General features: G+C 36.9%; 1 protein-coding gene across 2 annotated transcripts in view; it reads left to right on the forward strand.

Annotated features, from left to right (window-relative positions):
• The window catches only part of gabrg3 (gamma-aminobutyric acid type A receptor subunit gamma3), a 222792-nt gene that overhangs the window by 194499 nt on the left and 14411 nt on the right, over positions 1 to 13882 (forward strand). For both annotated transcript variants that reach the window (XM_023954495.2, XM_023954494.2), the window contains exons 4-5: positions 6691 to 6911; positions 13592 to 13674. In XM_023954495.2, coding sequence (XP_023810263.1) covers positions 6691 to 6911; positions 13592 to 13674 — 304 coding nt within the window. The remainder of the gene's footprint in view (positions 1 to 6690; positions 6912 to 13591; positions 13675 to 13882) is intronic.

Below are 13882 nucleotides of genomic sequence, written 5' to 3' on the forward strand. Positions count from 1 at the left end.
GTGTTAGCTCACCTTTGCACTAATAGTTTGCATGATTGAATGAATGAAAGATTTCACACTAGTTGGTTTAAAGGCATAGGTATGCGTTCGTGAACACTATCTGTTTTGTGTGCATGTTGACATGTGGACATTTTTGCGGCTAGCAGGTGTGTTGATAATATTTGAGTGTGTGTGAACAGGCCCCGCCCTTTTTGTACTACATTTGAACCGTACCGTAACGATAAACAACCAGTAAGCCTGTCTGCTCTATGCTGCTTCATGGTCTTACCCCCTTTCCCCTCCGATTATCACCCTCCTACCCCCCCCTCTCTCTAACATCCCTCTCTCTTCTTCCCCTCTTTCCTTTTCCGTCCGGTCCAACACCAAAGATTTTTAAACATGATTGAAATTAATAAAGTTTGGCCTCAATTACAAAAGGGGTTTATTCAGACATACCTTTGGTTTGTCTGAAGATGAATAACCCCTCTTGTTAAAATAAAATATGTCCAACACAAGAGGCCCTCAGCTCTCATCTGTTTGCCTAGCTGTTGGACAGGACAAGTTAAAAAAAAAAAAAAAAAAAAAAAAAAGAAGATATTTTAAAGGCCTCCTTGCAAGGCCCCCGTAAATTGTTCAACGGCAAAAAAATAAATAATGCCATGTACTAATGACTTGAGGGTTTATTTCTGAACAAATACATTAAATCAACACCAATGTGTTTGTAATTTTATTATTAATAAATCAGCCACGTTTTTCATGATCAGAACACAGCACATTCATAAATAGTCTTCGTAAAATGTTCATATTTATTATGTGTCATTCTCCGCGTTAAATAGAAGTAGTTCGCCTCCAGGTGGTGGCGGTAATGCGCCACTTTGTTTTCGTGTCAAGCGTTGTATGCATGCCCCCCCCCACCCTTTCTGGCAATACGCGTTTGAGGGAATATCAAAATAAAGTTCATCTTAAAAACGTATTGTCATGGTTAACCCTGACGTCTGCTTTGATAAACATTTCTTTTTCGTTCCGTGGTAGTACAGGAAAAAATTTACCGGCCGTACAAAGGACTTTTCTGACGACTTTGGCAAAATTTGAAAAACGAGAACATCTAACGACAAAACACGGGGAAACGTCGTAGCTAACGACAGTAGCAAACACCGTAGCTAACGACAGTAGCTATCGACAGTAGCTAACGACAGTAGCTAACGACAGTAGCAAACACCGTAGCTAACGACAGTAGCTATCGACAGTAGCTAACGACAGTAGCAAACACCGTAGCTATCGACAGTAGCTAACGACCGGAGCTATCGACAGTAGCAACGGTTGCTAAGTCCTGACGACAAAGTGAGACGACCAAAGACATAGACAGTGGACACAAAAACAAATTTTTGGCACAAATGGAACCTCATAACAGAAAAGTGACAGGCTCAGTGTTTTAAATACAATAGTGTTTAGTATTCTCCCATTGAGTTGCGGCTAACTTTCCAGAATGTTTTTGCATAAAATAAAAAAAGTTCTACCAACCTAAAATGAAAACCAACATTGTTTTTGTAAACACTCCTTGACAAAAATGCAGCCGTGCAGGACGTGCAGATAAATTCAGACAAAATTCATTTAATTCTTCTTTATGAGTTTGTTTTGAAATTAAATCCCAGAAATTTTTTAAAAAACATATTTGCACTCTATTTTAGGACAAAAAAAAATAAAATCAACATGTACTGTTTTAAATCATCTGTGACAATTTTGCTGCAGATGATATGAAGATATGTTCTAATGGGGTTTTTTTTGTTTTGTTTTTTTACATTTTGGTTTCAGGTATTTTGTTTATTTCTACGACATAATGTTTTTTTTTAAATCAATATTTGTTTTGCTTTTGCATTTGTCTTTGTTGATGTGTTTATATTTATATTTATATTAAGGGATTTGTTCATGTGATTCGTACTTCAGGGTAAACAAATTGGCAACCATTTCAGCCAATGTTCTGATAGACGTTAATAGATGTTTGTTGCAGGTGTGCCTACGACCCATAATTATTTGTTTAAACACTCTGTTTTGTGGATTCATATGTTTTTTGTCCGTATATAATAATTGTGTAAAAATGTTTAAAAATGGCTTTAATTTACAGATAATGTCTGTAAATTGATAATTTCACTTAAGAGCTTCATTCACACCGCCCCAGCAGCCTGCATCCAAGTGACAACTCCCAATAAAAAAGGCTTTGTTAAATGAACGTATGTGTGCATGTTGGTCTTCCACGTTCAAAATCTCGCATTCACATGTTGCTATGCAAGTTACGATACAAGTTTCTACTACCTTTTTTGGGCTCTGTAGAAAACAGGCAACCATTGAAAATGGGTTGCAAGTTAAACCAGGTTGAATTTTAACCAGTCAAGGACTCGGATTTGGTATTAATGTATGGATGGCGTTCCCGTTAATTCATGGAAGTGCAAACCGTTTGAAAATTCATTATGGAGAAAAAATGAATAACTGTGATTTGCGTCCGGACTGAATTATATGACGCCAAGGCTGAATCCGAATTGCTTACCTTACCTTTTGGCTTCTCCCTATCCTTACATCTATCCCTCCAAGGGAAGAGATATGGAAAAAAATAGTCTTCAAATTCAGTTCGTGCCACTGCTTGATGACATCATCAATAGTCGCTGGCCTTCTACGTTAGCATGTAGCTGCCAGCACTCTGAAAATACAAAGCTGCATTGATTTTATAACTTTAAAAAGTCGTGCAAAAACAAAAACACGATACTTACATTTAATGGAAACATTTGCATCATAGCAGGGCAAATTATTTTTCTTCTTAAAATAAAAAAAAGTTTTGTAGGTTGTATTTGCCATTACTAAGCCCCAGTCCCACCAACAAAGTTCCCACAGTAGAAATGGAGCAGTAAGGACTAAAAGCAGCAGCAGCTTTATAGAGGAACAATTGTAATCAGTCAGAGCAGTCCCAGTGGACATGCTGAGGCGTACCTTGGAAGGGCCTGGCTGCACAGCAGGGGAGACACTAAACACCACAGCCCATGATTACACAAACAGAATGTAGGTCCTGTTTTCCCCTTTAGTATGAATCTTGTACAATTTACGGATAAATTACTTTCCTTTTAGACTAAAACTGCTAAAGACAAATAGACAACAAGGTATTTTAGAAATTTATAATTTATGCAGAATTTTTAAGACCACGATCTTAATTTTGCAAAATGAGTTTTACACAAATAAATTATCCTAACTACACAAAGAGCAAAAAGAGCAGATTGGGTCAAGTTGTGTTTGCTCTAGATGATGCCCCAGACATATATCATACTAATGCTTAGCGTTCTGAATGTTTGAAATCATTTTAAGTTATAAATTGTGCTGTGAGATTGTAGGCCGCAAGTAGGTCAAGGATGGCACACTGTAAGGTGAAACCAAGCCTCTACCTTCTCCCCTGAATTTAACTTAGCCAGAAAATATCAAATATTTCAGTTCCTCCAATGACAACTGCAGAATGAAGCAAATCTCAACTGACTCCCATGTTCTAAAGTCCAACTTTACACATACAAATAAATATATTTAGAGTCTGATCTCAGGATCTTTTGATGCAAGTGTGTAACAGGTTAAAAATGTATTGTATTGCATGCAATTAGGGTCCTTCAGACCAGTTGATGCCCCCCCCCCCCCCCTTCCCTATTCGCTGTTTTCCTAATTGGGAAGAGGTGAGCATGATTGCGATGTCTTTCACTATATAATTTTGGAGCTAATTTGAACTTTGTATTTTAGTTTTGGGCATTGTGTGAGTGTGGCACGTGTCAACGCCATATTTTGTTACAACCACAAAATAAACACGATTGCCCCAAGAAAGTTCCTCCGATGTCTTGTAGCTTCCTCACGTTACACAACACAGAGCAGGGACGAAAAGCGGTTACAAGTGCTTCATGTCTAATTCATTAAAACTCTGGGAGAAAGGAGTTACATAAATAAAAAAACATTTTTATTTTATAAAATACCCACTCCAATGGAGATTCTGATTTTGGTGTTTTTAACATGCTTTTGTGGTATTTCTCTGAGGATCGAGGACAAATTTCTAAAAATGCAGATTGTAAACAATTTGAAAAATATCGTACCAGCTCCCTGCTGCGCTCCATGCCGATGCATCCACTTACAGACAAATAGATCCACATACCTCTTTGTGTTCCTCGTCTGAGCTGGAATCTGGATCTAAACTGTACAGCTGGGTAGCTCCAATATTGCTCACCATTTTTGTTACACCAGTAATTTTAACTTGGGGGTGTAGGGAGCTGCAAGGTAGCAGGAGGACATGTAAACAGAGAGTTCTCAGCAAAGGGATGGGAAAGGGGCCTGGGTTGCTTTGTTTTGGGAACTTTGCTGAGTTGGGCGACAAAACCTGGATAATGGGCCCCTTTCAACTTTAGGCATGATTGTTGCTTTGCAGAATACAGTAGGTGATGTCAGAGATAATTTTACGATCCATTAAAACCCTGCATAAGCTTAAAGACCAGCTTATGGAACTGAGATGTTAGATGAAATAATGCCTGTTTTATCTAAATAGATGGCGAAATACAAATAATCTACATAAGCAAAAATTAAGCAAGCCTAAATACATTAGATGTTGGAAATTTATGTTATCCTTTATACACATAGAAAAAATGTAAAGTGGTTATTTTTAACACTTATTTAAATGGATATGTATTCTTATTTAAATAAAACTGCGGAGTCAATTGAAGTTGCCCCAACCTTTGAACATGTTAATAATTCATACAACAGATGTTTTTAATTGAAACTTGTATATATAAATGTTACTTTATGCTTTATTTTTTATTGAATCATGAATTATGCTAAATGAAATGCACTGCACCTCTCTTGTCAAACTTAATATATATAGAAGCTTTTTAGAGCTTTACAGCAAGTCTCCCTTTTCTGCACAGCTTTGCTTGCTATAGTGACTGAAAGCAGCTGTGAGCATCAATAGGCTGCGGTTAAAATAACTTCTCATATAAAATACAAAAAGGCTGCCAAAGTCCGCTTGTGCTGAGATTTACCTTTCCCCCACACATGCCGCTTATTCTTCTTCTACGAGGATATTTCAGCTCATATTAGTTCCATTATTTTGATCTGCAGCAGTTTTCCTACATTGGCTACTAGAGATAATGTTTATATCTTTTATTTTTATTTTTCAAACGCCAAGTGCAGCTCACAATTTAAAGGTCATGAGCACCCTGTGGTTGTAGTGATTATAGACTTCATTGTAATTGTGAGGTGCAAATACTTGGTTTAAGGTCAAATGTATTTCAGGGGATGGTAGTGCCAGATGAGAGCCAGATATCATTAAATCGAATAGCAGTCTTTTTGTGTTACTATTTATATTTTTCTTTTAACAGAGAAAAGTAGAAAAACCTGCGTGAGACTCTTGGCTTTCCTTGCTGATATACTTTTCCCACTAAGCACAGCAGAATACAGTCCAGGTTAACAATAAATCTGAGCAAATAACAATTACTTTGTTTTACTAAAGACAGAAGCAGTGACACAGCTGAGGATATAGGAAATACCATGATAAACAAGGGTTTTTATGTGAAAACATAAATTACATTTGTCCTAAATTAACCTTTGTCTTAAAATAAGGTAATTTTGGAGTCAAAGTGGTTTGATAACTTGGTAACCAAGAAAACTTGGTATTTTGATTTAACTGTTACCACTGCTATTAAATAAAATCTGTGTTTGCTTTTGGAAACGGCTGGGTCAGTCATGAAATGGCTGGGTCAGTTCCTTTGGCATATCCCTTCAGGGGTCACCACAGTGCCACAGGTGGTTTGGGAGAGCATTTTTATGCCAGATGCCTTTCCTGACACACCCCTCTATTTTATTCAGGCTGGGGCCAGGCACAGGGACATTCTTGTGGCTACATAGTTAGACAGTGGTGTAAAGAAACGTGCCCCCACACTCTCTTAACTTTGAGATTTTATGATTAAGATGTATCAAAATAATCAGCTGATGAAGTTCAATAGGGTCCAAATCAAGCCCTTATTGCCTAAATGTATTTTCAATTTTGAAAAAAGTTTTTGCTTTTAAGGTGATGATAAATTAAGGTAAGTTTGTATATGTGCGTGTGAGCTGTATCGCTACGTGTTGACATGTATGTGTGTTAAGGTTTTGGAGTCAACAGGTATGCCCCTCCCTTTTGACTAACATCTACACCTGACGCTAATGACGATTAACCCCCAGTAACGTGTTGCTTTGTGATTCTACTCCTTCCTACTTCCTATTCTTCCTTTTTTTTCCTCTATTTTTTTACACCTATCCATCTCTAACATCCCACTCTCTCCTTTTCTCTTCTTCTTTCCATCTGGTCCAGCAGGAGAAGTATGCAAGCATAATAAGTATAAATAAAGTTTTGCCTCACATACAAGAGCGGTTTATGCAAATATACATCTCGAGTGTACAAAAAAGCTCACTACAACATGATAAACACTGCAGATTTGAGTAGAACATAAAATAAAATAAATTGTCCTGCTCCTGAAGGCGGTGTAAAATGTTCAAAAACGAAAACAGTCATATTCATCACAAAAAGGAGATAAAAACATACACTGCCTTTATTAAATGCTCCTAAATGCTGAATAATTATTTACTTACAGCTGTTTCTGATTTTAAACAAAAGCATCACTCACTCTCCATTGTTTCTCTATAATGTGTCTTTTCTTTTCTTTTCAGGAATACCAAATCGACATTATCTTTGCCCAGACGTGGATAGACAGTCGCCTCAGATATAACAGCACGATGAAAATCCTTACTTTGAACAGTAATATGGTTGGACTCATTTGGCTGCCAGACACCATCTTCAGGAACTCCAAGACTGCAGATTCCCACTGGATTACAATGCCTAACCAACTGCTAAGGATATGGAATGATGGCAAAATACTTTACACTTTAAGGTAAAGACAAAACAGCATGTGTTGTAAAACCCTTGTATAATATGGGGAAGATATGTGACAACTTTTTCCTAAGTTCTGTCAGACAACAGCATCAAATAGGTCTTCTGTCTGTACATAAACTGTGCAAATATTTTAGATTTTATAAATTTTATTTGTATATTTATTGTTATAAATTCCAATAAATATTCTCAGAATAATATTAATTTGTCACAAAAATCATCATTATCAATCTTACCTTGACAATTGATCAGGAGAAAAAAAAACTGTATTAATCTTTGTAAATTTTGTAAAAACTAAATAATGTCATACTGTTATTATAATCGGTTGAAATCGAATGTTTGAAACACTAACTCGGATGTGGAAGGAATAAAGTTGGCTGTTTCTCACCCTGTCAGGCTGCAACAATCAGGATTATGTTGACTGAAAGATTCTTCTCACCAAGAGGGCTCAAAGCTGAACTTGAGCTGGACTTTATTACCAAGGTCCACAGACCTTTAAAGGGTTCTCCTTAAGTCACTGAGGAGGTTTAGGTTTAGAAAGCAGGATCTGTGTAGATCTCTAATGATCAGCAGGAGCTTCAGCTCGGAGGTGCAGGGGAGTGGTGGACTGGAGGTCTCTTTTATGCCCGACGACTATTGGAACCTAAAGTGGAGATGTCAGCTGTGGTTGGGCATCCAAATACAGAAGACTGTCGACGGTCATGCTGATACATTTAGATCAGGGGTCGGCAACCTGAGGCACCAGAGCCACATGCAGCTCTTTAATCCCTCCATTGTGGATCTTTACAGAAAACTGATAACAGTATAAATAAATAATGTCATGTTTTACTTTCTGTCATTTTTATTCTTGTTAGTCTGCTGCAGCAAGAGGGTTTTATTTGACAGAGGGTGTATTTTATTTTAAAAGGAACTTGAATGTGCTGCTGTCAAAAGTAAAAAAAGTTTAAATCTGTCAAACGTCGAAAGCTATACCACTGTTATTATTTAATTATTGTAAATATTTAAAACTACATTTTATAAAGAATTGGCCAAAAAAACAAAGTATTTTTATAAACAATAAAGTGGGACTTTAGCTAAACTTGTGTCAGTAAGAAGCAGAATGAAATGGCTCTATTCGCCTAAAGTTGTAACCCACTGATTTCAGTTATCTCTAACACTTTATATTTAACAATTAAAAAAATAAGAAGCAGTAATGTAAGGACCATTGAAATACATTTAAAAAGAGATGTGTGGACAAAGGATGTAAGAGAAAGTTCTTAGCTGAAAACATAGTGACTTAAGGAGGCTTAAAGATGTAAATAGAAAATTAAAAGAGTAAGGAAAAAAAAGAAAAACTAACCAAAGGAAAAGAAGTAAAATAACAACTGAATAAAGGAATAGAAATGGAAAAAAAACTGTCTGTCTCAAATTGTGAAGCTCTTTTTAAACTGAGAGGTGACCTTGATTTGTAGTGGTGAGACTACATACTCACAGAATAGGGCAGATTTTAGATTAGTTTGGAAAATATGAAACCATTTAGGAGAAATTACCCAAAAAATGTTTGTCATTTCTCTTAAATGTTCATGGCATTTTGTGAAAAAATGTGACATAAAATGTGTTTTGGTGTGGAAAAAGAGTGGATCTAAAACGTTTAAAACAATAATGAATGTGATGAAACAGGTTCTATATATTGATCAAATGAAACTTGCTTTTGAAAAAGGTTAATGTGAAAGAAAATGAACCATATGCAGTTCATCAAAAGCTTTCCTAATGATCAAAACAGTGATTATCTCACAAACTGGAGATGTAGGACCCAAAACGCAGGAGACCAGGCTTTGTGTCAGACCCACAGAGAAAAAACAAAGGAGCAACAAAACTGGTGACAACCTGATGACCTGACGACAGGCTGAAAACAAGACACTAATATACAGGGCAATGAACAGAAACAACAGCTGTGGATGATGAACATTTTTTTGATTTGATTTGATTTGAAATGGTTTATTTCAAGCAAATTAAGTAGAAATAATACACAACAGCAATATAAACATCAGTTATACATTCATACAGTAACTAATCAAACTTAGGATAATTAGACATATTAATAAATATTGCTTGAAAGGGAGTGGGAGGAAGCGAACTTATATAATCCCACCCCGATTATACTGTAACCATTTTATTACATGATTTATCAATATCCGGTTCCCAGTTTTTATCAGACAGAATTAAAAATCATAAGATATCGATAAAGCACATGACAAAGATGAATTACTTAAGTATTACGTCAAAAATAACTATTTTAGAAATCAACATGGCAAATGCAGATCAGTCATCTGAAATATATGCAGCTTATGTTACTTATAAAAGCCATTCATATGAATAAAACATAATACTATATTATTAAAGCAGACAACACTACTTCAGGAATTTTCATAGCAAAAATTGCATCAAGTATCAAAAGTTAAAAACATGTGCAAAATTATGCTACATTAGGAAAGATTTTTGAATCAATTTATCAAGTTTTGGAGAAAGTGTAGTAATATCATTAAAAGTCAATCAATTCAACAATTTTCAATAAGTGATTAATCATTTGTTTTACTTTTTTTTTTAATATTTTTTTGTATTTTTTTTTTTTTTTTTTTATAATAAAGAAATGCTGTAGGGGAAGAGTAAAAAGGGTCCATAACTGTCGATTGTCCAAGGTTGGTATTTCTTCTTTTACTGATAACAGCTGATCTCCTGGGTTCAAAACAGAGTTTATAGTTCTCTACGATGTTATGTCTGCAGACATTAGATTCAGGTCCATATCCTTCTTCAGCTGATATCAGCGACGGTGAAAGTTGAGGTCAAGTTGTCTGCAGGTCAGAACTCTGCTGTTATTCAGGTTACGTTAAAGTGATGAATCCACGTGTCATATTTCTTGAAATTATTTGGCTCTTTGGTTTATTACTCCACGTTGTTTCAGACGACCGTGATCAAACACTTTTCAAAGTCTTTCATGGTGTTCACAACCACAACCTTGGACCGGTCCTCTGGACCGAGCGGTTTGACATAAATCCTGCAGCCTTTAACCCAAGTGTTCTCAATCTGCTTACGCTTCCTGAGAAGCCGTGCATGTTTTGAGATTTCAGCATTCCTTCTGGTCAGATGGTCGTTCAGATAAGCAGCCGAACCTTTCAGGTGTTTCCTTTGATTCATCAAAGCTAGCTTGTGTTTGTGATTCACAAACCTGATGAGGATCGCTGGTTTATCCGTCTCCTTTCTCCTGGGGAGCAGGTGGCAGGTTTCGATGGTATTGAGATCCAGGGAAATCCCTTTAGATGTGAGAAATGAATGTATTTGCTGATCCAGAGACACAGCACCGATCTCCGTATTGGCACTGCTGGCTATGCTAGCGCTAGCATTAGCAGTGCTAGCTCGAGGCTTGATTGGTACTCCAGTGAGAATGACATTATTCATCCTTACTTGCTGTTCCACATCGTCCAGTCTTTTCTCCAGAATCTCGACCTGGTTTTCTCGCTGCTCGTTTTGAGCCCGAAATCTTCGGAACTCTTCCATCATATCCCAAAGGGGCGTTAGCTTAGCCGACACTTGTTCCATAAAACTTTTCAGCGCTTTTTGAATAATGTCAAGAGTCTTTTTGAGATCTTCATATTCCTGGGGTTTCTTCGGGGGCATGGTCAGCTCTCTTTTTTGAAAATCAACCTTTTAAGTAATTTGAAGATAGTTGTATTCGCAGAGAGGCACGCCACGCGTCCTGCCGTGTAACCCGGAACCGGAAGCGAATCTGGAGTGACCGACTGGGGAGAACTCTAAACAAAACATGACCAAAATAATGAAAATCCAAACTAATCCGCAGAATTCTCACACAATAAGTCATTATTCAACTGAATTTAGCGCAAGTAAACGCTAAACAGTTTTAATTTGAGACAGTTTGTAAGATTTAGAAGATCAGAAGAGTCTTTGAAAAATGTAGCCAATCAATCATAAGTGAGTGGTAAGTCATGGGTTCAAATCTATGATTGGGTCATAACAAAGACTCCAGAAATAAGACCCAGTGTCTCCTTGATTCACACTCAAAGTTGGGTGACAATTACCTGAACCCCCAAATAGTTATCAGTTGCGGCTGTGTCTGCAGCTCACTGCCCCCCCGGGGCATGGGTCAAATGTGGAGACAAAAAATCCCTCATACATGTGTGTGACAGCTAAGGGGACCTTAACTATTTGGTAATAAGAATCTTGTGAAAGTCTTTGTAGCTTTGTTTAAGTTTTAGTAAGGGTAAATGGCCCACGAAGGTTGCATTATCAGAAACTAACACACGCCGTGGAAGCCTGAACCTCCGGTTGCTTCTGCGAAGTACGTTAATTTCTGATAATGCACACTTCAAAGGTCATTATCCCGCTCAACCATGGTCACTTACAAAAGAAATAAATATTCTATCACTTTTTGGTACTTTAACCTTGTTTGTTATAGTTTGGATCGCTTTTTCACAAAAAGCGGTGCGGCACATTGTCACGGCAACATGACAACGTGACCTCGGCTGCACCAACAAAAGAAAGCGATATCTATGCTGATGGTCACGATTGGTTGAATAAAGCATCCGTTTAGAGAGAAAGTTGACCTCTTACCGCTTATTTTTGTCCAGATGATGAAGCTAAAGTTTATTTTGAAGAAGCCAACACAGTGATACAGAACATTTAATCTTTGTGACCAGAACTTCTTTTTTAGGCGTGCATTATCCCTGTGGATTATCACTTTTCCACACCCAGCTGCCAATCAGAATCGAGAATAAACCCAAAATGTGTTTTAATAGCTTCTTAATTAGGGGATTTACTATCTCTGTGAAATATTTTAGGATTTCCTTTTAACTGTAACCTTGCTGAGGGAGAGTAAACCAAATATTTTTGCGCCACATGGACAGCTGGATTCTCCGAGAGCTGAGCAGGATATTCGTTTATAATAAAAAACATGCAAATTTGAGCAATATTGGCTGCTGCTGTCATAAGAAAAGACAAAAAGATGTTGTTCTGTGCTTTTATTCGCTGGCATGGCTGCAGTCAACAGAGATGTTATTTTCTGATACTTTTCCTGCATGCGCTGCTTTGTCCCTCTTTATGTCTTGAGGAAAGTAAAACACCAGGAACAATGCAAACATTTTTCCATCTTCTTTTCCTTCTTTCAGCAGTCCTATGTATCCACTCGGGGAGCATTACATTGCTTTTATCTTGCACTCTTTGATACTAAGTGGGCAAAGCCATTTTGAGAAAATGCAGCACATCCTTGAGAAGATACGTTCTTTTATGTTGTCTTGGTTGATTCCAGACCCCATAGCAAGATGTGAGAATTTAGCAGGTCGATTTCATCATGCATTAAGGGGTTGGTGCCTTCTTAATGCTTCCTGTAGCCTTTTCTTCCAGTGAGAAAACAGACAATGCTGCTTCCTTTGACTGATTTATAATTGAAGGTCAACAGCACATTTGCTTGATAATTGGATCACATCACAGACTCTCCCCCCTTGAAGCAGTTACACATGGTAATTGCAGTAGTCTATTTTAAGAAAACATTGTGTTCCTTTTGGTAATCTGACATCTCCATCGTACATTAGTTTACATGGAGGCAGTGCCGCAGGAATGACAGAGAAACTCTCATTTGTCGGTCAGCCTTTCATTACCTAAACTGAAGAAAAAGGGTATAACGAAAGTTGAGCAAAGCAAGGCTGCATTATCCATCCATTATCTAGAACTTTCATAAAATGTCATACATCTAAATAACTCCTTTTGTGGTCAAAACAATATGGTGTTCAGATTCTCTGTCCATCAACTAATCAAATATTGGAAAAGATCCTTCATAGTTAAGCAATGCAGCAGTTCATACTGTGCAGCATGAAGGACGTTCAGCAAAGTGGGAATTTTTTTGTTTACCTTTTCTTAAACGGAAAGTTTGGTGACATAGCAAATTGATGTTGCAATAATTACTGGTCTATTATTATTATTATTATTATTATTATTATTATTTTATTCTTTGCCAATAAGGAAAATTTAAGAAAAAACAAGTAATAAAGCTACAGAAAAAGGATTCCAAGAGAAAAGTCAAATGGTGAGCAGAGCACCTAGGAGACAAATTCAGATTTTTCAGGCTGCCTGGAAGCTGAAGCCATAGTAGAGTCAGTCTGTATAACTATATAAGAGGAGTCACATCATGAAGGTGTGAGGACTGTGATGGGCCTCAGTATATTTACAAATCTGTGAATTTTTTCTTGTATTTCCATTCAAAAACATGCAAATTATTTGGTTGAAAAAAATATTTTTTTTTGTTGTTGAATTTTTTTTAAATGGAATCTTCGGTTTTTATGTCTAGTGCGTGACCACAACAAGGAAATTTTGCAAAATAAAGTTAGTGTCAAATAGTTGAGGTTGTGCTGGTTAAAATGATGCCAGATAAGCAAAAAGTATTTAAAATGGAAAAACACAGAAGTAAATTCAAAAGTAGACAAATGCAGAGTTTTATGCCCTTGGTTCCAAAGGGTTAACAGTTGTTATCTGTGATCTGCAACTATGCTATTAGATATCACTGAAGCTGATTCATTGCAATTCTAACTATTTAAAATATAATGGATATACTTTATATATTAGTACTAACGGATAAAAGAATAAAAGAGGAGACATGTATGATGTAGTAATTAGTTGCTTTGGTTTGTTTTGCAGATTGACCATAAACGCAGAATGCCAACTGCAACTTCACAACTTTCCAATGGATGAACACTCCTGTCCTCTCATTTTCTCCAGTTGTAAGTATGCTTTAGGAAAAAGTATTTCACTTCTAAAGTCTTCACCGCAGCAGACCAACCTAAAATCCAAACATCATGTCCCGCACTTGCAACTTTATTGACGTACAAGACCAGAATTCTCACACAATGTATGAAGGGGAAGGGAGGCAGAAGACATTAGAAGGGTGGCACAGGGGAACAGCGGAGTGGAAGGCCATTACAAATGAAA

This window comes from Oryzias latipes, chromosome 4 (genome assembly GCF_053564925.1).
Source record: "Oryzias latipes strain Hd-rR chromosome 4, Olatipes_Hd-rR_3.1".
Taxonomy (NCBI): Eukaryota; Metazoa; Chordata; class Actinopteri; order Beloniformes; family Adrianichthyidae; genus Oryzias; species Oryzias latipes.